At 37.4% G+C, this 24,448-nt stretch overlaps 1 protein-coding gene across 2 annotated transcripts in view; it reads left to right on the top strand.

Moving 5' to 3' along the window:
- The window catches only part of HDAC9 (histone deacetylase 9), a 290,614-nt gene that overhangs the window by 19,630 nt on the left and 246,536 nt on the right, over positions 1–24,448 (top strand). For both annotated transcript variants that reach the window (XM_084510992.1, XM_084510989.1), the window contains exon 2: positions 13,672–13,787. In XM_084510992.1, the coding sequence (XP_084367118.1) occupies positions 13,766–13,787 (22 nt within the window). In that variant the 5' untranslated portion in view covers positions 13,672–13,765. The remainder of the gene's footprint in view (positions 1–13,671; positions 13,788–24,448) is intronic.

Consider the following 24,448-nt stretch of genomic DNA (forward strand, 5'->3'; position numbering starts at 1 on the left):
TCTGCATTTTTTGAACACCATTATACTTTCACTTACTGCTTCTTTTCCTTGTCCTTTTATCATAATCGACTGCTTTAGCTGAAGGCGAGTTTTGGGATGAAACTCAGAAATGTCATTCAAGATCAAACATCATCTTCTGGCAGCCCAGCAAATTCTTATAACCTCTTCCATGTCCTCTTCTGTTTCCTGCTGATTCTCAGCTTTGGGGTTGTTTTTTATTCTTGGGTATCCGCAGGTCTTTCTACCTGCCTTTGAGAAACAAAGTTTCTTCCTACTTATATCAAAAAGACGAAGAAGAGGGAGAAGAGGGAGGGGGAGAGAGGCAGAGGGAGACGAAGACACATAGAGAAGAATGGGGAGAGAGGCAGAGAAGAGAGACAGACGGGGAGAAGGGAGAAAGAAGTGATGTTGATGATGGAGTTAGCCAGCCTTAGACAGTTTTGTCAGTGATCTCTTCTATCTTCTGGGGATTTGAGGAGAAGCAGGAAAGAGGAGGGAAAAAAAAACAATAAATGCAACTTTGTTAGGTGATCAAATGGTTAGAACAGTTAATGTGCTAATAAAATGCACGTGCAGCTGCAGCATCTGCAGGCCTACTTCTTAGTCCTGAAAAGCCTGTGTGCTGTTGACTTCTGTCAGCATAGGGTCAATTCTGTGCTTACTCTTTTATTTCTTATGGATTTTTTTTTTGTGTGTGATAGTGCTAGGAGTACTGTAAATCACCGAGGCTTCTCTTGATTTCACACTAGTAGCTGCTTCGTCAGTGTTAAACCTCACAGCATCTATAAACTTTAAATTTTTAGCAGATGCATCAACTAATCTTTCTTTTAGATTACTCAAATTAGAAGCATACTAAATGTGAACTGAACGTACTTGTCCAAGATAGTATCAATTCCATGAAAACAGTTCTTAATTTTACCAGGAAGCCAGGTTGGTGTTTTGCACTGAACTAGCAGAATACTCAAATGTCTTTCTGTGGGCAAGTAGAAGGTTACTATTTTATTTTATTTTATTTTGGTCACTTAACTAGGTCATATATTTTCTTAATTTTTACAGTTAATTTATTAATCAGAAACATCTTTAGTCACAAATCCTTCATAGCGCATCGTGGTTACACTCAATCCTGAGTTAAAAGAAGGCTCATGTCACATGAGCCCGGTTCTTGTTTTGTGAGCCTGAAATGACCTGAGATTTGGCTCACTTGGAAATTTGAGTGGGTTTTGAAAGGAGATGGCGTCACTGAAGTCATTTCTCAGGAGACCTCATCCGGTTTTACGCAGGATCTTTTAGCCACAGGTCTATGGTTAGGGATGTTTACATTCATGAGGAAAGCAGCTTCTTCTAGTTGTGGGACTGTGTGGTTGTTCTATAATTACTAGTTTTAAGCTCAAACTCTATACTGCCAATAAGTACAGCCATAGCTGAAGTCAAATAAAGGACTTTTTCAGTGTGAATGTCTATGCCTTTATTTAAGCAAATGTCTTTATTAAATAATTTTCATTATTTTGTGATGAAATAGGTTAGGCATTTTCCTTTAGGTATCTCTTTTCTGTTCTTGCTTTCATATTTTTGTTAGGTTTTAGTTTAAAGTAACTTTGTTTAGGCAAATCTGAACGTGAAGTTGCCCATAGCTCAGGACAAATTTAATTACTGTGCTATTTAAAAATAAAAATTAAAAAAAAAAAAAGTTGAAAAAATCTGGATATACTGGAAAATACTTAATGGGATATTTATTTGCTTTTTAAGTCCGCCGTATGGCATGCATAATGTCTTTGAACATTATGATGAAGCTTCTGGCGAGGCTCATTTCTAGTTGAATTTGCTGTCTGGTAGGTGTGCTAACAAAAACTGCAGCAAAGTGCCTGCCGTCAAGAGGCTGAGGCAGGAAATCTGCAGCTGTACGAGCTGTCAGGGGCTGAGGACAGGTTGTTGGAGCTCTGCCAGCAGAAGGACATAAAATCTATTCCTGTTTGTGCATCTGGATTTACTTGCTACATGGGTTTGGCAGTAAATCCAAATATAATGCTATAATTTTAATTATTTTTTCTTATGCTTCCTGCCTGTTGTGGAAAAAAATCCCTGGCCACTTTCATTAAGTTCTCCTTTTCTATAGAAATGCAGTTACCAAAGTGATTTATGCTTGAAGGGCAGGCGATGGTTCATTTGGATACCCAGGTAATTTTTTTTATTTTTTAAAGGAAGGGGACGGAGGGTAGGTAGAAACTGTATTTCTATCAGTTAGAAACCTGATCTTTCTGAAAACTGGACTGTTAAATTCTGTATTGAATATCTTGTAAAATGCTAAAACCATCTTCCTCCCTGGCATATTCACAAACCTTACATCTGTGTTTTTCTCTTAATTCCAGTTCTTTCAGAATGGAGCAATATGTGTGCTAGGAGTTACAGACTGTGACTGCAGTTTTGGATTTCTTTGGATGGATGGAACATCCATCTCTCTGTGAGCTACAGGAGAAAAGTTGTTTGCTGTGTTTTCTCCCCCCCAAAAAAAAACATATGCTGGAAACCACGCTGTGTTTCCACCTCCACCATCTATTGTGTCCCCTTCCTGCCTCTGTACCTCCGCTAATCTGTACGTGCACTTTTGTTCAAATCCCAAAGGCTTAAGAAATGTCCTATTTTGTTTGACATTATCTTTGTTTACATTACTTTGACAGGTGATGGTTTGATTTAAAGTTGCTTCTGCAACCTGAAAATCTTTTGTTTGTTTGTTTGTTTTGTTTTGTTTTGTTTTAAACTGACATATTTCCCCATCAGTTTCAGATGCTACTGGCCTCTCAAGGCTTTGTAGCAGTAATTAGAATCATTATATTATCTAATGCCTGTGATTAATGGTGGGAGGAACAACCAAAAACCTGCCTATGATAGATTTGGATAAGTCACAGACAGTGCTATATAACCTATCAGTTAAGACAGGGCTGAACACTCATTATTATTTTTAACAAGGAGATAGTCCTTTTGCTGTTTGTTTTATCTATTAGAGACAAAAGCAAGGGGGATACAGTCTCATTGAAGCATAAAATGAATTTGGTGCTTGGTTAACTGGTTGATATCTCCTACCTGTTCATTCCTAACAAATAAAAAAGAAACACCAAACTCCTCCTTTCACATTTAAGAGCTCTGAAATAACAAACTTAACAAAACCTGGGGGCCAACAACTGAATTTAGTGTATCTGTTTGAAGATGTTTTCTGTTCCATGGGTATTTGGGTTGTTGTTTTTCATAGCAGAATAGAAAGAAAAAAAATAAAATTTTGATGTGTTTAAACATCTTTATGCATTTTCTCTCTCTCTCTCTCTCTCTTTTAATGACAGATGCAGTATTTTGCAGTGCACCTCCTGATGTATTTGCCAAAACTTCATTTTAATTCAAACTGTTTTCATGCAGTCAGGATTGCTTATGTTTGAGTGAGAATAAGTGCTGAGCTTTTTGAGCCTCAGATATGCTTGTGTTTTTCTTTTCACCTGAATTGAATGAGGTTTTATTGCATTTACATGCTCTTTTGTTGTAGTTGCTGTGCAGCATGATGTTTTTCTTTTCAATTTTTTTTTTTCTGAAGTCTTTGCGAGACCTAGTGGTTTCAGCTGTGATATTTCTTGAGGTTTTGAGTATATTAAATATGCAATTCAAAATCAAGTTCTAGCACTGAAAGAACAAGTCCACGTGGTTGAAACTGAAATGACCGCGTGTGTGAAATCTTTCAAACTAAAATACTTGCTATAGTTATAACTGCAAAAAGAAGGGAAACTGAGTCACTTGATAAGAAGAAAATTAATTCTTTTTTATGTATGTAACTATGTGCAAAAGAAAATGGATAGAGAACTGTTTTCATAAGTGAGATTTGCCTGTAGCTTATCATTAGATATGTTTTTAAAACATTTTTCTTGGAACTGACAAACATGTCTGAGATACATGAATTTGTAAGCTTGTGTGTGATTAACCGGATGTACGTAAATATTTGCATTAAAACATCTGTGACACTGTGTACGCCCACAGTATCTGATGAGGGAAAGGCTGGGGGCAGTTGATTTGACAAGTTTGGTGTCTTTTTTTTTTTTCAAACTTCAGACAGTGAGAGAGAGTTGACAAGAACTTGGTTAGAATGTTTTTTTTTATAACCATTCTGAAGAAGACTTAGTTTCCATGAAACTTAAAAATGTTTTTTTGCAGTGTGGGCTTGCAGCAGAGGTCAGGATTTTCTCCTAAGCTTTGCTTTATGAGTTCAGTTCATCAGTTGGGTGCACTAATAATTCTTTTGTACTGTGGCTGGTAAGTTCCTATATGAAAGTTATGTCATGTTATCAAATTATAAACAAGCAAATATAATGTTTGATTATTATTATTTTTTCAGTGACATTGGTGAAATCATAGAAAACCAATTCTGCATAAAAATAACTTCTTCTGCTTGAGATCTGGTTTAACTACCCGATGGAGAAAGTCTGTTTTCTTGGCTTGCATTTCACTGCGGGAAATGCCAAAGTATTGATCAAACTTCCATGTGTTGCTTAGTCCCTGCTGAACCATACTGTTACATCAGTTTTAGTTGTAAATGTATCTTATGAAGAAAAGCAAAGCTCTACTGTAAAGAAATCCACCACTAAAGGACAAGTTCTTAAAAGCATAGCATTAGTGAAATGTTTAGACATCAGGAAGTCAAAATTGAAGCCTAATATATGTAGAAACTAGTATAAAAATAGTTCCACACTTTGATAAAATTCATTGACAGCAAATATAAAATTTCATCAGAAGTTTATATATTAAAAACTTAGAGAATGTCCGGTTATCCGTATGCTTTACCTGTGGAAAATTTGACTGAAAATTTTTCAATGAACTGAAAAATCCTTGGCTATTAAGCAACAAAAAACAGAGGATTCTTTATAACTTAAAACCAACAATCAGCTTGATGCTTCTAAGCAGATAAATTTACTTCTCTATATATTTTAAATGGAAAATTTTGTCTTGGCTGCTTTAACATATTAAATAACATTGGATGTCTCTTGTAATGCATCACAGTTATGAAAAAAAAAAACAAACACGTACAAGTTGCCTCTATTTCCTACTAAGCTCACTAACATCTCTTATGTGCCTATAGCCCCTCTCCTGTGTTTTCTCTTGTTAATCTGAATTTATCACTTTAAGAGAATATTTTTTTAAAAGATCTGAGAGTGATTCATATAGAGGGCAATTGTCTGAGACTCCCTTTGGAGGCTTCCTCTTCTAGATAATGGTTTCTTCCTATAGAGTTTGTCTGAGACACAGACTCACATACGTATGTGAATAATTGTTGTTTCATGAGTTTTAGCCTGTTATTCTAAATAAATATGTTGCAGAAATGCAAATGTGCGTTTCTGTATGAAGTATTGGTGCTCTGATATGTCTCATATTCAGGTACTGTGCCTCTCAGATAACTGTAGATGAGGACCTTCAGGTAAAGACATTTTCCCCTATTCTTTATTTACTCTGTCTTTGCAAGTAAAGGGCAAAGTAGCATCTACTTTATTATGTTTTAGGTTTATCTGAGTTATCTAGAAGGGAAAGTCTATGGTTTATTCTGTGTGTATGAGTACCTAGAATAAACAGGCCATGACCTTTCCTTCTTTCCTTTCTGTATTCTAGTATAACCAGATATTAAAAATTCTCATAGTTTATGATTACATTTATTCTCATGCATTTTTAGAGATTTTTTTTTTTTTTTTGTGGGGGGAGTTATCAGTGGATGAATAAATTATTGATCATAATTGATAATAAATCATTGATTATTGAAGTCCTGCCTCCCTCAAATATCTCCTGACTAAAGTGTCGGTGTTGGTGCAGAGCTCACACTGCTTGTGCAAGTCTCTGAAAAAAAAAAAAAGGTTGCTTTCACAGACAGATCCTATTGCCAACTGTCTTCACTGGGAAACCGAGCAGATGCTGGTACCAATATGTTGTGGTGTCAAGCCAGCTGCTTAGCAGCATGATATTTGATCCTGATGATGGAGGCCTAAGGCTCATTTCTGGTGGAAGGCAGCATCACATCTTGCTGTTCGGAAATCTTTCTTGCTTCATCTGTGAATGGTGAACACAAAAAAAGCTTGACCAAATGGCTTGTGTGGTTCTCTTGCTAGCTTGAGAGGACTTCAGAAAGCAGAATTTGTCTTCTTGGAAGTTTGAGGCTTCCCACTGAAAACCACACGAGCAGTATGCTCACAGCATGTGAGGTGTGATATTGTACATGCATACTGGAAAAGTACAGTTATATCATATTTCAGAAGAAATAATGTGAATTTCCTGGCACTTTGACTTCCACATCCAGCAAAGACAGCCCAGTTCCAATGGGTAGGAGGAGAGGTTGGTGGCTTTGTGGGCATGCAGCTGATGTGCACTGAGACACATCACCATCATGTTCTTCGGCATCTACATGTTCTTGCATGTGCTGCATGTTCTTGGTAGGAGAGGAAGGGACTGTATGGTCCTAATTGCCCTTCTGCGCAACATGGTGCATCACCTGCCACCCAGTATACTTACGTGTTTGTGATTTACAACTGGCTATATGGTAGTCTAGTTGTGAATTCTGTACAGGCTCTGTTTAAAACAAAACAAAAAAAACCTACTTTGCTAGGCATTCATTACATGCCAAACATGATTTTAATAGGGAAGTAAAAGTCTGACAGTCCAGAACTTGCTGCTGGAGTAGTTCTTTAATACCAAACCTGTCGACATATGTAGTTGCTATTGACTTCAAAAAGTTTTGAAGCAGATACTTAATTAAGAGTAAGGTACCTGAATACCTTATTGTAAAATATTTAATCCTGTACTGAGCTCTGGATACTGAAAACTTTGTTCTACAGCAGCCTTAAATTCCCACTGAAAGGGCTTATATACCCCAGTATCTCTTGGACTAGACTTTGATAATGCTGCTAAGAAATCGGTACTATAGTTGGCCGTAAAGGTCACTACCCAATCATCTTATGCTGCATATAGTCATGGCTTTACTCTACCTTATTCTTACATTATATTTATAAACCAAATGTAAAAATGAAATAACAGAAGATACAGCCATCAGTAACAAATTCCCTGTTTGATGTGATGCTTTTAAGGGCTTTGTATTAAGAAATGGTGGTGTGAATTATAGACAAGGTCGACCCTAATTTTCTCCTTTTCCATACACCAGCTTACTTTCCCATCAAACTTTGAAGGTTCATATGAAGTTAGAAGGGTTGAATTTTGGTACTCTGCATTTGGTTTATGTGGGTGAATTTAGTGCTAGTTTACTGTAATTTGTCTTTCAGTCTTTATATTGTTATGCAGTACCTTTTATGAGATCTATAGGTTGATTATTTTTAATTTCTTATTTTCACTATGTATAGTAGGAATATTATTCAAAATTCTTTTTGTGCAAAATAAAACAAAACTGTCACTTGGAAGCAGTGTTCTTTTTTAACCATTACATTACTCATGCCCTGTAGAGATCAGCTGTTTTTTTTTTTTTTTTTTTTTTTTTCTTTCAGATTTTTTAAAATCATGTGTTTTGCTAAACTGCTCAATGGACAACAGGGTTTGTATTAATTCTCACAGCTGTTGTAGATGCTTAGTTTTTTAACACACAAGCTGTTGTGAGAAGAAGTGACTACTGTGCTTTTCTTGTGATCCTTGAGGTGAATGACCTACAGCATTTTTATCACAAATATGAGACAACAATTTTGGGAATAATTAATTGAAAGCTATTTTAAAACAGTATATCCAGCAGAGAATCAATTAGATTACTAGGGAACCTGTCATGTTCAAAACCTAATGAAATGTAACATTCTGTATTTTTATCTGCAAGGTTTTGTACACTGATTTTCTAAATCTCTTTACAAATAGACATGAGTGGGATAGAGAACCCTGCTGGAAGAGAAAGATCTGGAAGATGTCATTGGGAGGTAGTCTTGAAAACTATGTGCCTATGAAACTATTTCAAAAGTGTATGTGAAAAATTAATCTTGGGGAAGAGGGAAGTGGAAATATCTATTTTATCTGAATTCTGTTGCTTTGTTTTCAGTGTATTCTGTTTCAGAAACCCAGTTCCCAAAAGAATTTTGAAGTATAGGCATGAGGTAGAAGAAAGGTAGTCAGTGAATATAGTCTTGGGATAGCACAGTGAAAGATGACAGTTTAAATGAATGGTATTAACTTGATATGCTTATTTCTGTTTGAAAACGTTGCATCTATTTATAGCCATAGGAAACGTAAGCTTTATGGTGGCCACTGGGCATGAAGATCAAAATTCTGTTTCATAGCATTCTTCTGTAGCAATTTCAAAGCTGCATCAGTCCTTGGAGTACACAAACTACTAAGTTAATTCCTTTTGAAGGAATAGGAGCAGGATCATTGTTCCTAGGTGAGTGCATCCAAGTCACATGCACATTACCTCCAGTGACACATATGAAGGTAGAAGTTAATTTGTTGTGTATTGGCTATGGCCAAGTTGTGGCGTAAGGGACATAATTTAGTGATGGGACTCAGTAGGTTAAGTCAGTGGTTGGATTGATTTTGAAGGTGTTTTCCAACCTAGGTGATTCTATTTTGGCTAAAAAAGTAAGAGATGAATTATCATCTAGTTAAAGTGGATTGCTTTAGGGAATGCGGATAATCTATACTGAATCCTGGAACCACTTACTTATCTACATGATTTGACAGATCGGGAGCTGTATGCTGTTTCTTTTTTTGTGGGTAGAAGTAAAGTATAAATGCATCTCCCATGGGCTGTAGTATCCCACATAGAATTTAAATCTACTGTGGCCAGCACTATTTTTTTTTTCCTTTGGTTCAGTGCTAACATTAAAAAGTATGTGGCACTGTGGTTCATGCTGTCTCATTTACAGTATGACATTCCCTCCGTAAAAGGAAAGAAATGAAGCATGTCAGCTTATCAGCAGAAGTGCATTTGAATAAGAGTGTCTGTTGTGGTATAATTCTGCACATGATGATGTTGAATTTTTCAGGGTTCTAAATGTGAGCTTTGTCACATGAACCTTGTATCATAGTTGCAAGGAGTTGTTAAAGCTGAACCTGAACAACAGCACTTGGCTTAATGAAAGCTTTGGATTTACAAGAACTATATGAAGAGTATTGGGCAGGATGCCAACATCACTTCATAAAATATAAGACTACTGATGTAGTTGAATTCACAAAATTCATTAGCAGAAATCTTTTTTATGGGGATCCCAGCAGAATGCTTTATTATGTGGGAGTTATTCTCAGCAGGTTTAACCTCAATGAATATTTGGTGGTGCTGTCCATGGTGGTCTTGGAAGGGAAAATTTCTGAACTTCCACATCATGGAATGGCAGAGTAGCTGAGGTTGGAAGGGACCTCTGGAGATATGTTGTCCAACAACATCCTCAAAGCTAGGTCAACTACAGCAAGCTGCTCCAGATGGTGTACAGTCAGGTTTGAAGATCTCCAAGGATGGACACTCCACAAACAATTTGGGCAGCCTGTCACAGAGGTGTTTGGCCTCACTGAGAGCAGAAAACATGTTTCCTGATGTTTAGATGGAATTCCCCATACTTCAGGTTGTGCATGTTGCCTCTTGTTCTGTCACTGTGTGTCTATGAGAAGAACCCGTCTCTGTCTTTATGCTCACCTCATCAGGCATTTATACCCATTAATAAGCTCTCCCTGAGAGCTTCTCTTCTCCACTCTAAACAGTCCCAGCTCTCAGCCTCTTCTCATGAGAGAGATGTTCCAGTGCCTTCAGTATCATCAGTGTTTCCTCACTCCAGTATTTCTGTGTGACTCTGGTCCTGGGGAGCCCAGAGCTGGACATGCATCTGGACAGCTCCAGAAACCATCTTGGCAGAGCTGACTAGAAGGGAAGGATCACTGCCCTTGGCCTGCTGGTGACACCACATAGTGCAGCTCAGGATGTGGCTGGGCTTTGCTGCAAGAGCATGTTACTGGGCCCTGTTGAACTTCTCCCCAGGGCCCATCAGCTGGTTGGCCCCCAGTGTGTAGCAGTGTGTGTGGTTATTCCTCCCTGGGTTGTAGGACTTGGCACTTTCCATTGAAATTTCTCTTGGCCCACTGTGGTGGGTTGCCCCCAGCTGGCAGTCACACTCCCACCCAGCTGCTCGCTTAGTCCCCAAAGCAGGATGGGAGAGAGGATAGGAAGAACAGGGACAAGAGAGCTTGTAGGTCAAGATAAAGATAGGGAGGTCACTCTTCAACTATCATTGTGGGCAAAAAAGACTCAGTTTGGACAAATTTATTTCCAGTTAATACAAATGTGTGAGTGCTGACTAAGTATTGAGAAACAAGCACTACAACCCCAAACATTTGCATGCTCAGGGAAAACACCTTTCCTTCCCCTTTCCCAGGCTTAACTTCACTCCCTGTGCCTCTTTGCCCACCCTTGTTATCACCACAAATTGCTCTCTGTCCCTTCAGGGAGGCGGTGAGGAGGGGGTGGCTGTGCTTAGGGTGCAGCAGCTTCTCTCTGCTCCTTTTCTCTCATTCTATTCTGGTGTGAGTTCTCCACAAGCTGCAGTTCCTTCAGCAGTGTCTGTTTCTCTGTGAGTCCTCCATGGGCTGCAGGGATTATCTGCTCTGCTATGGAGCACCTCCTACTCTGCTGGCCTTGGTGTTCCCCCTGTGTCTCACTGTTTTGCTGCCTCCCACCCCGTCTCTCTTTGGATGACAGTTTCTGCCCTTAAGTATGATTAAACAGAGGCTCCACAAACTTCAGTGAGAGGCTTGGCTTTGGCCTGCAGTGGGGCCGCTGCAGGTCTGGCTGGAGTAGCTGTGAGCAGTATGTGGCAGCCCTTTACCTTCTCCCACAGACACCGCCCAAGTAGCCTGCCCCCTCATCCCTTTGAAGCTCATTGAAGTCCCTCTGAATGGCTGCACAAGCATCTGCTCTGTCAAACTTCCAGTTTTGAGTAACCGGTAGGCTTGCTGAGTATATGATCTGAACCATCAGCCAGGTCCTTGGTGAAAAACTGCTGGCACCAGTATCTGTCCCTGGGGTACTCACTAGAGTGCTATCTAGCTGGACTTTGGGCTGCAGCTCACAGTCTGGCAGCTCAGCTGGTTTTCACCCCACCTTGCTGTCCACTTACCTATCTGTATTTCACTGACTTTTCTGTGAGAATGGTATGGGAGACAGAGTTGAAAGCCTTGCTGAAGTCAAAATAAACCACAGACACTGCTCTCACCTAATCTGGATTGTTATAAGGCTGGCCAAGCATGATTCTCTTTCGTAAATACATGTTGACTACTTCCCATCGCTGTCTTTTCCTTCAGGTATTTGGAAATAGCTTCTTTGATTATTTGCTCCCAGGAATTGAGGTGAGGCTGACTGGTCTGTAGTTCTCCATATTCTCCTCATTGCCCTTCCTGAAGACAGGAGTAATACTTGCTTTTTAACAGTCTTCATGAACCTTTCTTGATGGCAGTGACTTCAAGGTAATATGAGAGTGGGCTTGCAGTGGCATTAGCCACCTCCCTCAGCACTCATGGGAGCATCCGTCTCATCAGCTTGCGTAGATTTATCTATGTCTGCCTTGTTTAAGTCTTCCCTAACCTCATCTTTCTCCACCAGGAATAAATGCTCTTGCCCTAGAAAGGTATGGGAGACCTATAAAGCAGCTTTTTTTTCTGTAGTTTTAGCAAAACTGGTATCCCTAATGCAGAGTTCAGGATGGGTGGCATTGTTGTGTTGAGGGAGTGTGGAGCATCCGCACTGACAGGAACATGCTAGGCATGTCTACTGATATCTTGCTGTCTTGTACAGGTATTGCAAAGTACATGCAGTTATTTTTACTGGGGGAAAAAGTGAAGATTTGTTAATGTGAAGTGAAAGTTTAGCTGCTTGAGAATCCTGTTTGAACTGACTGCTTAATCTCTGTTCATACTAGCTCAAAATATCTGATATTATCTGAATATCTGTGAGGGTCTAAGTGAATTAAAGTTAGAGTAGTTTTAGTTAGGGTGATCATAGAAGCATTTTCATTAGAATGTTGTCAAAATGTGATGTTCAGACTCTATTATGTTTAGTTTAAATCTCTACTGAAAACTCATTCTAAAGGCCACAGTTAAACATCAATATACACTTCCTGTGAGGTCTACTTTCTGTGAGGTACCACATAGTCAACAACTGAGTCTGGATACTGAATAAATGGCTGTTGGGTTCATGGACGATGTTCTTCATTATCTGTGTAGCTGCTAAGTTAATAATGAGCTCTATGAAATTAAATAATGATCCTGGAACTCTGCTGGCCTAAATTATGCACTTGCACTCACTGACGTTTCCTGGAGCTAGATGGGGAAGTAACTTGCCTGCCTCAGTCAGCGTAAAGATATGCACAAATAGAGGTTTTGGATTAGATTAACAGTGGAGTCTGTTCAGTTTAATAGTGGTTGCATCTGATATTTCATGAAACTTGATGCACAAGGTAAGCAAAGAAAAAGACTCAGCATTTCCATGAAGTATCATGAATCTTAAGTTTTCCAGATGCTGTCTCCTGGAACATTGGATGTGTCCAAATAACATGACTGTTTGAACAGGCTACTTTAGTGGACACGAAAGCAGAAGTTATGTATCTAAATGTGTGATTTTTTCCCTTTCTCAAATGATAGTGATGCTATACTTAAATGATTAAAATTGGTTATATTATAATTATATTGTAAAATACAATATACAATCTAAAAATTTGGCTGAGCTCAGCTTGAAACTAAATGTGCAGTTGGTGGTTTAAAAAAGTGACAAAAGCTGCTAAGATATTCAGTACTAAGAATATCTTTGACTGCTTCGATGCTTCAGGAGCAGTGGCTGAATAGGGTAGTCACAGTCATCGTAATGCACTACACCCTTCTCCTCTCTGCCATTATGCTGCGTATATCATGCTTGAATGAAAATATATTTTAGTTTCCTGAAAGCCTCCTCTTTGCAGCTTTAAACTTTCAGCAGAAGGAAATATTAGAGGAACATTATTGCCTCTGCTTCTGCATTGAACTGAGAATGCAGTAGGACTGTGAGAAGATTCAGAGAAATTGCAAAAAATTCCTTGCCCTACTCTTGAGCAGCCCACACTATTAGCAACTATCTTGGTGGTGTCAAGAGATGTCATTAGCTAGTAAGTGGGAGATCCATTCAACTATGCTAATTACTTCAACAAATTCTAAACTATATAAACATTGGAGATAAAGGAAGTAGTACATTTTCCAGAAAGACTTTTGAATACTGATCTGCTTCTGCACATTCACATTTCAAGGCTGACTGCAAATGTCTGCAGTAAAACTATGAATTGGCTGCTGCTTAGCTGCAAAGATGTATTCCCTCTTCTTCCTCAATCTTTCAAACTTTACAGGTTTTAAAATTCCCTGATCTTACTGAAAAAGTAAACAACCAATTCAACCTTTACTTTCTTACATTTTTGTGTGACTGCAGATGAACTATAGTAGAAATTTGTATCTAGACTAACCTGAAGCTTGAAAAATACTAGCTTTAGTCTTATTTTCAGTGGTCCCTTGCTTTTGAATTTAGAGCAAAAATGTATATGAAAGAACATGTAGATTTGAAAAATATTTCAGATGTTCTGTTTAAGTGTGGCTGACATAATTATTATCCCTTAAAATAGCATATTGTTAACATATAGGTCAAAAATTTTTTTTCTTTATTTTATACAGATTCACTCCACTTCAGGCAAAACCTCAAAATCTGAACAACTTCTGCCACAGTTTGACTTTACAGCGTTAACAAGTTATCATTCCATCAAGAGCAATGAGCTCCACAACACAACCAGGTCAGTTTGCTTCTTTATTTTTATATCTCACTCCTGCGGAACACTGTCCTGCATTAGGATGTGCAGAACTTTTGTGTTGATGGAATGGATTTGGCAAGTGACTGATATGCCAGCTGCACTTTATAGGACATCACTGTCCTATAAAACAAGATGAAGGCTGTTCATGAAGAAAAGGCTATTTTGGGGGGTACCTTATCTCAGATAAATTTTAAAGCTGGCATAATTCTATGGTGCTGTCTAAATATTTTTGTAAATGTTATTAATAAACTGAAAAATTGCCTCTGGATGTGAATAAGCATCTTAACATTTTTAATTCTTAATACTTGTGTTTAATCATTAAAGGATTATTTGCACAATTGCCGTCTTTAAAGAAAGAGTGCAGATGGTATTCTGTTTTCATTTCTAGCTCTAAAGCTGTATTTGCACACATTGGGCATTTTCTGCAGAGCCTCCTCATTTATAGATGCATAATTAACAATGGTTTCTGAATGATCTTTATCTCATGCTTGAAAAGTGAGTTACTGCAGGTGAACCTGCAGTAGAAAGTGAACCATTATTATCTGTAGCCAATGCTCAAACTTCCAAAGAAGAATGTTGCATATGGAACATGCTTTGACTTAAGTCCTTTTGAGGAGTGAGAGTCCCCATCTCAAATCTGTGCAACGTCGCATATGGTTCGCACTTCATTCACCCACACTTCAAGTATCTATTTCTAGTACAGTTGGTAAAATAACCCTTTACAGGTGGCTTATTTTATGACTGCTTTGGTTTTGTTCAAACAGCTTATAAAAGCATTGGGGAAAACACTGTAATAGTAAGCTGTATTTATCTGCTACATGTTCTATCTCATAGAAATGTAATTTGTTGGGGTTTCTTGGAGAATTGTTGATTGTAGAGTTGAAAATTGGCAAATTGGCAGTAATTGCTCTTACGTTGAGTAAACAGCTGGGTTTCATACTAGGCCTCTTTTTCTTACAGTGCAGCGTGGTTCAGGCAGTGAATTATCCATAGAAAGCAGCATGGGGCATTCAGTAGAAAAGCATATCTTTATTTTTGATGTATCCCACTGGTGGCTGATATGAAATAATTTTGAACTTTCCTAAATTTCCCAAATTCCAAGATACTCCAGTTGATTTAGCATCTTTTTAATGATTCTTTTCTTGCAGTAGATGGTCTGTGGAAACAATAGCCAGAAGTGAAATTAGCTTTCAGAAGAAGGAAGTAAATTTTCCAATATTCTCATCCCTTGAAGAAACATATTGCAAATATGTATTCCTGTCTGTTGTCATTTTAAATTGAATAAAGGAGAAACATTCACTATAACCAAGTTACTTGTGTTTAGACAGCTCAGAAACATTGTTTTTAGTAGAGATTAGATGCCTAAATATCTTTAAATCTAGCCTTTAGGGGTCTCTCTTCCTAGACTTTCAGTATCCAACATCCCTAACTGAGTTACATCAGCAATTTTGACATTGCTTTAGTGTGCATCATATTGAGTCTTATTTGTTTTAATTAATTAAGTGTGAAAACAGGTTCACTATTTTTGACACACAAAAGGATCTGTGGAAAATTAAGCCAGTGATTGACCTGAAAGTGGAAAAGAAAAAACACAAAACAAAACAAAGCATGCTAATCTTGTGACACACACCAGATGATAAGATTTTCCTAAATTTTATAGCTTTACAGATTGCTTAATGAGTCTACCACTTATGTTTCATTGGCCATACTTAGAGCATTCTCCTGCAGAATAGAAATATTTTGGAATAATTTCAGAATTAGTGATCATGGTTTTATCTTTCCTGCTGATGGAATGTGGTAGATTAAGAAATAGCTGAAACACTGATCAACAGCATAAGCAACGTAGTGAGTTGCCAATTTTGAATAAAAAATTATTGCATGCTAGGTTAGCCCATTCAGGTACATCAGATTTTAAAAAGAACTTGTTGGTAAGCTTGCACAGAATGTAATTGGAGTGAATTTGTATTGCTTTTACCTTTTACTACAAGTAGTGTTTTTATGCTTTCTTATTTTTATTTGTCCACGTATGTGAAACATACATGAATTGTATACGTCCATTCTAAATCATTTTTATAAGTTGATATTCTGTCTTTTTCTGACAGTTATTAGCTGCAAAAAAAGTTAGTAGCAAATCTCTCTTATACATCTTAGTTTTTCTACAGTTCTTAAGAGGTAGAATGGCATATGAACATGGCAGACTATGCACTGCTCCTACAGGAACAAATCTGCACTTTGAATTATTAAGGGGCTATACACAAGCTATTAAGTAATGATTTTTCACATTAGATGGCTAAACCTCAAGCATGACATGGTACAGAAGTTCCCTTATAATGCAAAGCCACTAGAATCTCACACTGGGCATCCAGTTATTATTTTATTTTAAAAATCCTAATTACTCCTTAGCTCATCTTCCCACTGCAAAATAACAATCTTCTGACTTCTCACTGCAGTCCAGGAAGTGACAGCAGAGCTGTGAGCAGGATACAATAGCTCACAGAAAAATTAAAACTTCCATCCCCAAAGTCTGCTCTAAATAGTAGTGCACAAATAAGAGAATGGGCAATACGCTGAACGTAAGAATATTAAGTACGTTTCATTAAGGGTGTACCAAGTATTGAATGTGTATTGAACATTACAGGTCCTTCTGAAAAACAGTGTGTCAACTGTTAAATAGGTGGTATTTAAAAACACTTTTTCTGTTGTGTTACATCTAAATACCAATCTGTGTGCCTTCAGTATAAGGCCAGTTAAATTGTTTCTAACATATTGTAAACATCAATACTTTAAGTCATGGCAGATTACAACAGCATGGTAGTTCTACTTTTTAATCTACAGCTTATCTAGCGTGCATATAGATAGTTTATATATGTTCATATAAATATTGTTTACATGGAAGATAAGTATACCTTTTTTTTTTTTTTTTAAAAAAAAAAAGGGAGAGGCGAAACAGTAAAGCAGTGCTACTGTGACTGAATGTTATAGGTCAGTCAACTTCACAGATGGCCTGTTCTGGGAGTGAAAAATTCTGAAATGCTATAGGAAGCTTCAAGTACTGTGTATTATACTAAATTTCTCTGCATTTTTACAACATGAGCTGTAAGCCCTTGAGGCATTTCTATTACTAGAAGCTCTGTGCTATGGTGCAGTAAGTACAGGAAATATTTATTGAGAATTGCTTTCCCTTGATACTTAAATTGTCAGAAAGACCATTGAAAGACCTGATGTGGCATATGTAAGCATTACACATTTTATTCAAATACTATCTGACAAACCCCTTTAGATAGGATTTGTTTGTAGTACCAGTGCACATAAGTATTTCCTTAGGTTGTATGATGATGCAATGAATAGGTCTCCTGTGTAGCAACATTGACTTGCAACAGCACTGTAACCTGTTAAATTGATCTAAACTCTTTGAACCTTAAGGGACCAGGCTCTTGCTAATCTGTAGAGCTATAAAGTAAATGCTGAATCCCAACAGGGGAAGGTACTGATGTTTGGTTGTTTGCTTTGCTTGTTATAAATTGTAAGATCATTAAGGAAATGTTTACATCCTGTTGCCATTGCATTTTTTGAACTGATCTGTGTGTATAAAAATCATTAGACAGACAAAGAAAATATTTATTTGTTTTTAAAGGGAATAGCTAACCTGTTGTTTTGAGACTTATTTTTCTTTAATACTAAATACTATCTGAGTGGTGAATTAATACTCATGGATGTATTTTGCAGTTATTTACTTCTGTCTAATGCTTTGAAATATCTTCCATTAACATCATTGTGTGGCTGGGGCTTGTTTCTGTTATGTAAATACCAGCGTAGTTTCTAAGGAGTCTAACCCTTGCAAAGGTTGCTTAATTTCTGAATAGATCATTTAAAGTTGACTTAATATAGCACTTCTTACCCAGATTTTTAAAAAATAATAACTGCACCTATTAGAAAAGGTGGACTATAAATATTTATGTAAAGATAAAGATCATGGGGTATGAGAATCTTTTTTTTTTTTTTTTTTTTTTTTTCCTGAGAAAGGGAATAAGTCCAGGGATTTCTGATTTTGTGCTTTGCTTTTCACTGTGAAATTAAAAGCAATATTGGAATATTTAAATGAAATCTATTCCATTAACAACAAAACCAGAAACCCTACAGTTGTTCATGGAATTACTTGGCATAAAATCATTTCTGTTGGGAACGAGAGGTAAGTAATATTAATAGAGGTGATGAAGAGTAATATTAATAGATGATGAAGAAAAGACCTAGAACTCTGCACTGTCCAGCAGTTTTCTAGTTACTGCAAACTATTGTTAAATAGGATGTGTGATGTTGTGGAAAGCTAACCATTAGTTGGAACAAGAGAGTTTTTCAGTGTCCCTGGGATCTTGCTGGTTTTCAAAAGCATATCAATGTAGGCTTGCTGCTAAAGATAGCATGTTCAAAATGTGTAAAACTTATTTGCAACTAAGATGAAATTACCTCTTTACTATATCTGTAATAATGGAGTTAAAATCAAAGTCTGACAAATTATTGATGTTTAATATATTGGAAATGACTGTTCACACTTCTTTCTGCTCTTCAACAACGTTACTTATTTTTCCATGTCTTTAGTATTTTGTAAGACCTGCTTGTTGCTGTAGTCAATCTGAAATTATTTTACTTTTCTTCACGAACTGAGTGGGGGAAGGAGGGGAAGAACAGAGAGGAGCTGCGTACTGAATTCTGCCAGTTCCTGCTTTTGCATAACTTTTCTGACATTTTAATTTGAAGTTTCTTTAATAAGTGTTTGTTTCTTCCTCTGCAGAATTGACTCCCCCTATTTTCTTCTGCTTTTCTCTGCTTTTTCATAAGTCTTTTTCCTCATATTCTGTGGGATTTACTGCTCCATCTGACTGCATATAATTGTGAACTTGTGCAGAATTTGCTACTCCACCTGGCTGCATATACATCTATGGGGTATTCAAAGAGCTGGCTGATGACATTGTGAGACCTCTCTCAAGTATGGTATTGGGAATCTGAGGAGGTCCCAGTTGACTGGAAGCTGGCAAACATTGTTCTGGTTTTCAAGAAGGGCAAGACAGAAGACCCTGGTGATTATAGGCCTATCAGTCTCACTTCAGTACCATGTAAAATTATGTAGAATACTATTCTGGGAGTGGTTGAAAAACAATACTGTCATTGGCCATGGCCAGCATGGGTTCATGAGGGGAAAGTCCTGTTTAATTAACATAGTTTCCTTTTATTACAAGATCATCCCCCTATTTGACCAAGGAAAGACAGTTGATGTAATCTTTTTGAGTTTCAGCAAGGCTTTCAATATTGTTTTTCACAGTATCCTTCTGGACAAAATGTCCAGCATACAGATATATAAATGTTATATGGTGGGTGAACACTTGGCTGTTGAGTTGGGCTCAAAGGATTATAGCAATTGGGGTTATGTTGGGCTGGCACCCAGTCACCAATGGGGTTCTGCAGCGCTCCATTGTAGGCCCAGTTCTCTTCAATACTTTCATAAATGACTGGGACACAGAACTTGAAGGTGTACTTAGTCAACATTAAACTGGGAGTTGTTTAATCCCTCAAGGGTACAGAGGCCGTGCAGAGAGATCTTGACAAATTGGAGAGCTGGACAGTCACCCAACAATATGAAGTTCAACAAGAACAATGCTGGATTCTGCATCTGGGACAGGGCAATCTTGGATAGGAGCACAGACTAGAGGCTGAGAGGCTAGAGAGCAGCCCCACAGAAAGGGGTCTAGGAGTTATGGTCAACAGCAAGCTGAACATGAGCCAGCAGTGTGCCCTGGCAGCCAGGAGGGCCAAGCATATCCTGGGGTGCATCAGGCACCGCACTACCGTCCCATCGAAGAAAGGGATTGTCCTGCCCTGCTCTGCGCTGGTGCAATCTCACCTCAAGTGCTGTGTGCGTTTTGGGTGCCACAATATAGGAAGGACATAAAACCATTACAGAGTGCCCAAAGGAGGATGACAAAGATGGTGAAGGGTCTGGAATGCAAGACATATGAGGAGTGTCAGAGGTCCTTTGGTTTGTCCAGCCCAGAGCAGAGCAGGCTGAGGGGAGGCCTCATGGCAGCCTGCAGCTCCCTCATGAGGGCAGTGTAGGGGCAGGTGCTGAGCTCTGCTGTCTGGGGAGGCATGTCGAGGGAACGGCATGGAGCTGGGACAGGGGAGAGTCAGGCTGGGTGTTAGGGAAAGGTTCTGCACCCAGAGGGTGGGAGAGGCACTGGGACAGGCTCCCCAGGGAAGCGGTTACAGCACCGAGCTGCTGGAGTTCAAGAAGAGTTTGGACAATGCTCTCAGACATATGGTTTGATTTTTTTCATGCTCTTGTGTTGGACTCAGTGATCCTTGTGGATCCCTTCCAACAAAGAATATTTTGTGATTCTGTGATTTTATATTCCTGAAGACTACATACAAAAAACACTCCAAATTGGTATTTCCACTACTACATGAAACACAGTGAAAATTTACACTCATGTCCACGAAGCATTTCTGAACCAGCAGTGGATGCCATTGAACAGATAAAGAATATTTTGATGAGTGGTTGTGTATGTAGTTACTGTAAAATATATTTTGTCAGTCTTTTTACAAAAAGATTTAAGAGACCTTTGATTCAAAAAAAAAAAAAGAAAAAAAAAGTTAATGAAATAACAAGACAAACCTCTTCTTCATACAGAAAAGGGTGTAAGTGTTTACATTCCACTGAAGCTGAGTACATAAATGTTTTTCTGGGCTCTGACTACAGGCATAAGGAATCAAATGCATATGCAATCGAATGCATCCTTGTTTCTTTTTCTTTTTTTTACAAAAAAACAACAACAACAACAAACCATGTATGTAAAGGCTGAGTTAAATGTATTTTAGGTGAATTCACCAGAATTCACTGAATATAGTCCCATAACTTTCAGGATTAATAGATACGTTATCTTTTAATTGATATGTTACCTACACTGTTGTGAAGTTATGCCACAAAAAAAATGAGTGACAGAGTACTGCAGCTTTTTAATATATCAGAAAAGAATAAAAACCCAGCCTTACTGAAAAGCGTAAAAGAAGGATTCTTACACTACTGCATTCCCTATTTTTTTAACCTTTCAATGGAAATCACAACGCAGATGTGCAGCTCAGATGCTTTGAAATCTTCAGTCTCCTTACAGTTTCAAAACAGCTTCAGCCTTATATAAAATCTTACTTGTCCTCTTATGAAATCCAAAAGAAGTTGCTGTTTGTAGAATTGCTATGTCTTTCTATTCTTTAATTTCCATATTAGTTTCAGCCTGATGTCCTTATCCAGATGCTTCCAGATAAAAATCTGAATAACTTATAAACTTGGGTGCAAAATTTTTTGAATCCAAAATCTGTTCTGTAGTTGGAATCTATGCAGAAGACAACCAAATGAATAAATGTTCTGTATATGCATTAGATTTAAAAAAAAAAAAAAAAAAGTCTTGTTTACTATCTAGTTTCTAAAGTTCGTAAATACATTGTGCTACTTCCTTGTTTCTCTCTTAGAAGTAATTTATGACATGTACTATTAAAAGTAATAATTAAAGTCACATGGTTCTGCTTTCATTTTTACATTTACACCTGTGCATGTCTGGGTCTTAAGAGGTCTGGGTTTTGTGTGCTAACTATTCATTTTTAAGTAAATGACAACAGAAGTTTTGTAGACACTATATTGTAGTTGCTGCTGTCTGCAAATTAAGTTTAGCTACACATCTGGAGAATTTTTTATATAACCTTGTTGTGTATGTATCATTCTTTACGATATAATATGCCATTAGCATGATATATGTGCACAAATGTTAGTATATGCATACATGATAAATTCCAGTCTCTTCAAATGGACAATATGCTTGAAAATTAAAATTGTATTGCCTTTTCTTTTCAGGAATTGGTTGTTAATATTGGCCAACAAGTGTTTTTCTCTGGGATTTTGTCTTTCAAAATAAATGTTTTTTTCAGTCTGTGCAGCCAAAGCACAGGCCTTACTTTTTGAGCAGTAGCACTTTAACAGCTAAATAATCTCTTTGGGAATAAAACTTGAAAGTTTTTTAATAAGTTTTTAACTTTTAATTTCAATATGGTTTCTAAAGCTTGTAAAGATTTCAGATTTTTTTTTATTACACATTTGAACTTCTCACTTTTAAGTATATAATTTATTCTTAGTGCTCACTTAGACACAACATACACACCTCTAGAAATAGCGTTCAAATCCACTGAAATATTCTGTAAAACATTCTCCATGTCTCAGTTTTTACTTCTTTCTGATGGATGTATCTTCAGTGTATGGAATCTGGGATTTTGCAGGGTTTTGCTAAGTATCAGGGTACAGCTGTTATGGAAAAGGATCTGGTCCCACATGGGCAGGGGGCAAACTGTACAATGGGACAGTTCCAGAGTAAAAGAATTACTCTAAGTGAAATCATTTATTCCTAGTGGTGTCTTTTCAATAGATTTGGCCTGCTGTGGTGATGTTCACTGCGTAAAGGTGTTTGAAGTGTGGAAGAGGCAATAAATACTTCTATGTCAGCTGGGGAGGTTACTTTTTTTTTTTTTTTCCTCTCAGAGTAATGAAAAAAATTGTACTTCAATACTCAAATATTGAAAATCAGATGCTAATTCTAACCAGACAAATAGGTAACTTAAAATAATATTATTACGATTGTCTAAACAGGTTTTTAAATGTTCTAAAACAGATCTCAGAACGCTATAAAATAAATCTAGGAATATATTTTGCTTTAAATACACGTACATATACTTAAAGGTAATTATATATATTTTTGAGTGACCTTAGGAAAGGCAATTCAGAAGATTCCATTGTATAGAGAAGGAAAATACGGTACTGTAACTAATGTCAGCTAACATGGCTCTGGGGAAAAAAAATCAAACAAATGGTTAATTTTTTTGGTGGTAGAAAGCTTGCTTGATATAAGATAATTGTTGAGGAATATAATTAGACTTCTGTGGTAAGTGACAATCTGTTTAAAATAACACTATCCAAAATCATTACAGCATTAAATGAAATAAAGACTGGCTAACAGATTTCAGAAAGCATTGTGCATGGGGAAAATTGTCATCCCCTGGAGGTTTTCCGAGGAGATTTCTGTAGGAATTTATTATTATTTTAACATTATTCAATATTTTATCAATTATCTAGAGAAAAAAAAAATAATTCTGGTAAAGCTAAAATTATACTGCAATAAACTTGCTTATATAAGGTTTTATAACCCTATTTGATAAAGTAGATTCTTTTCAAAAAATACGGATTATCATCAAATGAAAGAAGCAAAGAATATAGCACTTAAGAGCAGAATCATCAAATAGTCATTAGAAGCCTTGTGAGACTGTTGCCAACTCTCGATCAGGTTAGTTACAGTGTTGGCTAGATGAGTGATGAAAACCTCGAGGGCTGGAGATGTGCAGAGCTTCCCTAGGCATTTTGATCCAGTACCATGCTGTCTTCCTGGGAAGAAGCCTGAGCCTCCAAGTTAGAATTTGTGGCCATTGAGCCTTTTACTGTCATCTAACACTAGTGAGAAAAACGTGACTCTGTGATGTTCGTCTCCCCTCACGTAGTTCCAGGCTGCTCTTCTTCATCTTCTCACCAAACTAAACAAGGTTTGCTTCCTCAGCTTCTTCTCATAGGTCCCTGACGTGATAGTCCTCCACTATCAATGTTTCACTGTCTATCTGTACAGATGGATGCTTTATTATGACTTGTTAGTCATGATAAACACCCCAAATCACAAAACATGAAGCTCCTACAGTGGTAGCCAATGACGCATGTGGACTTTGTTATGACATGAGAGCCCAATGTGAAGACTAATGCTTTTGCGTCTGGTGTTGGGGAGGGAGTGGAAATAAGCTTTGGATTAAACAGCAGTGAATATGTCTTAGTTTTCTTTTCAACACAAAGAAGAGATGTGGTTAAGGTCAAGCTAAACTTTTCCTTCAGCCTCCCTTTAGACTAAGTGCACAAAGCTATTCTTAGAGTACTGGTTCTAATTCTGATAGGAACACTTAAAAAGGGCTTTCAAAAAGATTTTTCAAAATAATACTGGGTCTGGAAAACATACGTTATTGAAAGAAGCCACAGGAATTCAGTCTGTCTTCTTTTCTGAATGTTGAGAGACTGCGATATAAAAAAATATATATATAGAAGTACTTATGTGCAAAAGATTTCTGGTACATAAGATGTTTAATCTTACAGAGGAAGGTTTAATGAGATCTTGGGGCTGGAAGATGAAGCTAGACAAAATTCAGTTTAGAAATTGTTCCACTTTTTTTCAGCAGTCTTGGTAATTAACCATTGGAATATGCTGGATAACGATGGGGGCCTAATTCTTTATGTGGCCCGTCTTTACAGTCTTGAAATCCCAACAGCCACCTAAAAGTTGCTTCAATTGTACTGAATAAATGACAAAATATCCATGTGTTTTTGCTGAAGAGAACTCTGTCATCATGCAAAACGAATTTGGAAAGCTAGGAGATATTTAACTACCTCTGCTTCTTTACTGCCTGTAACCTCCCTTCAACTGTTCTGTGGTAGCAGGAAACTTATACAAGTGAAGTTTGGCTTCACTTGATGCAACGTCTTTAACTTAAACTGTAAGACCTTCCCTAAGCATATGATT

The sequence above is a fragment of the Aythya ferina genome (genome assembly GCF_964211825.1).
Source record: "Aythya ferina genome assembly, chromosome: 2".
NCBI classification, from domain to species: domain Eukaryota; kingdom Metazoa; phylum Chordata; class Aves; order Anseriformes; family Anatidae; genus Aythya; species Aythya ferina.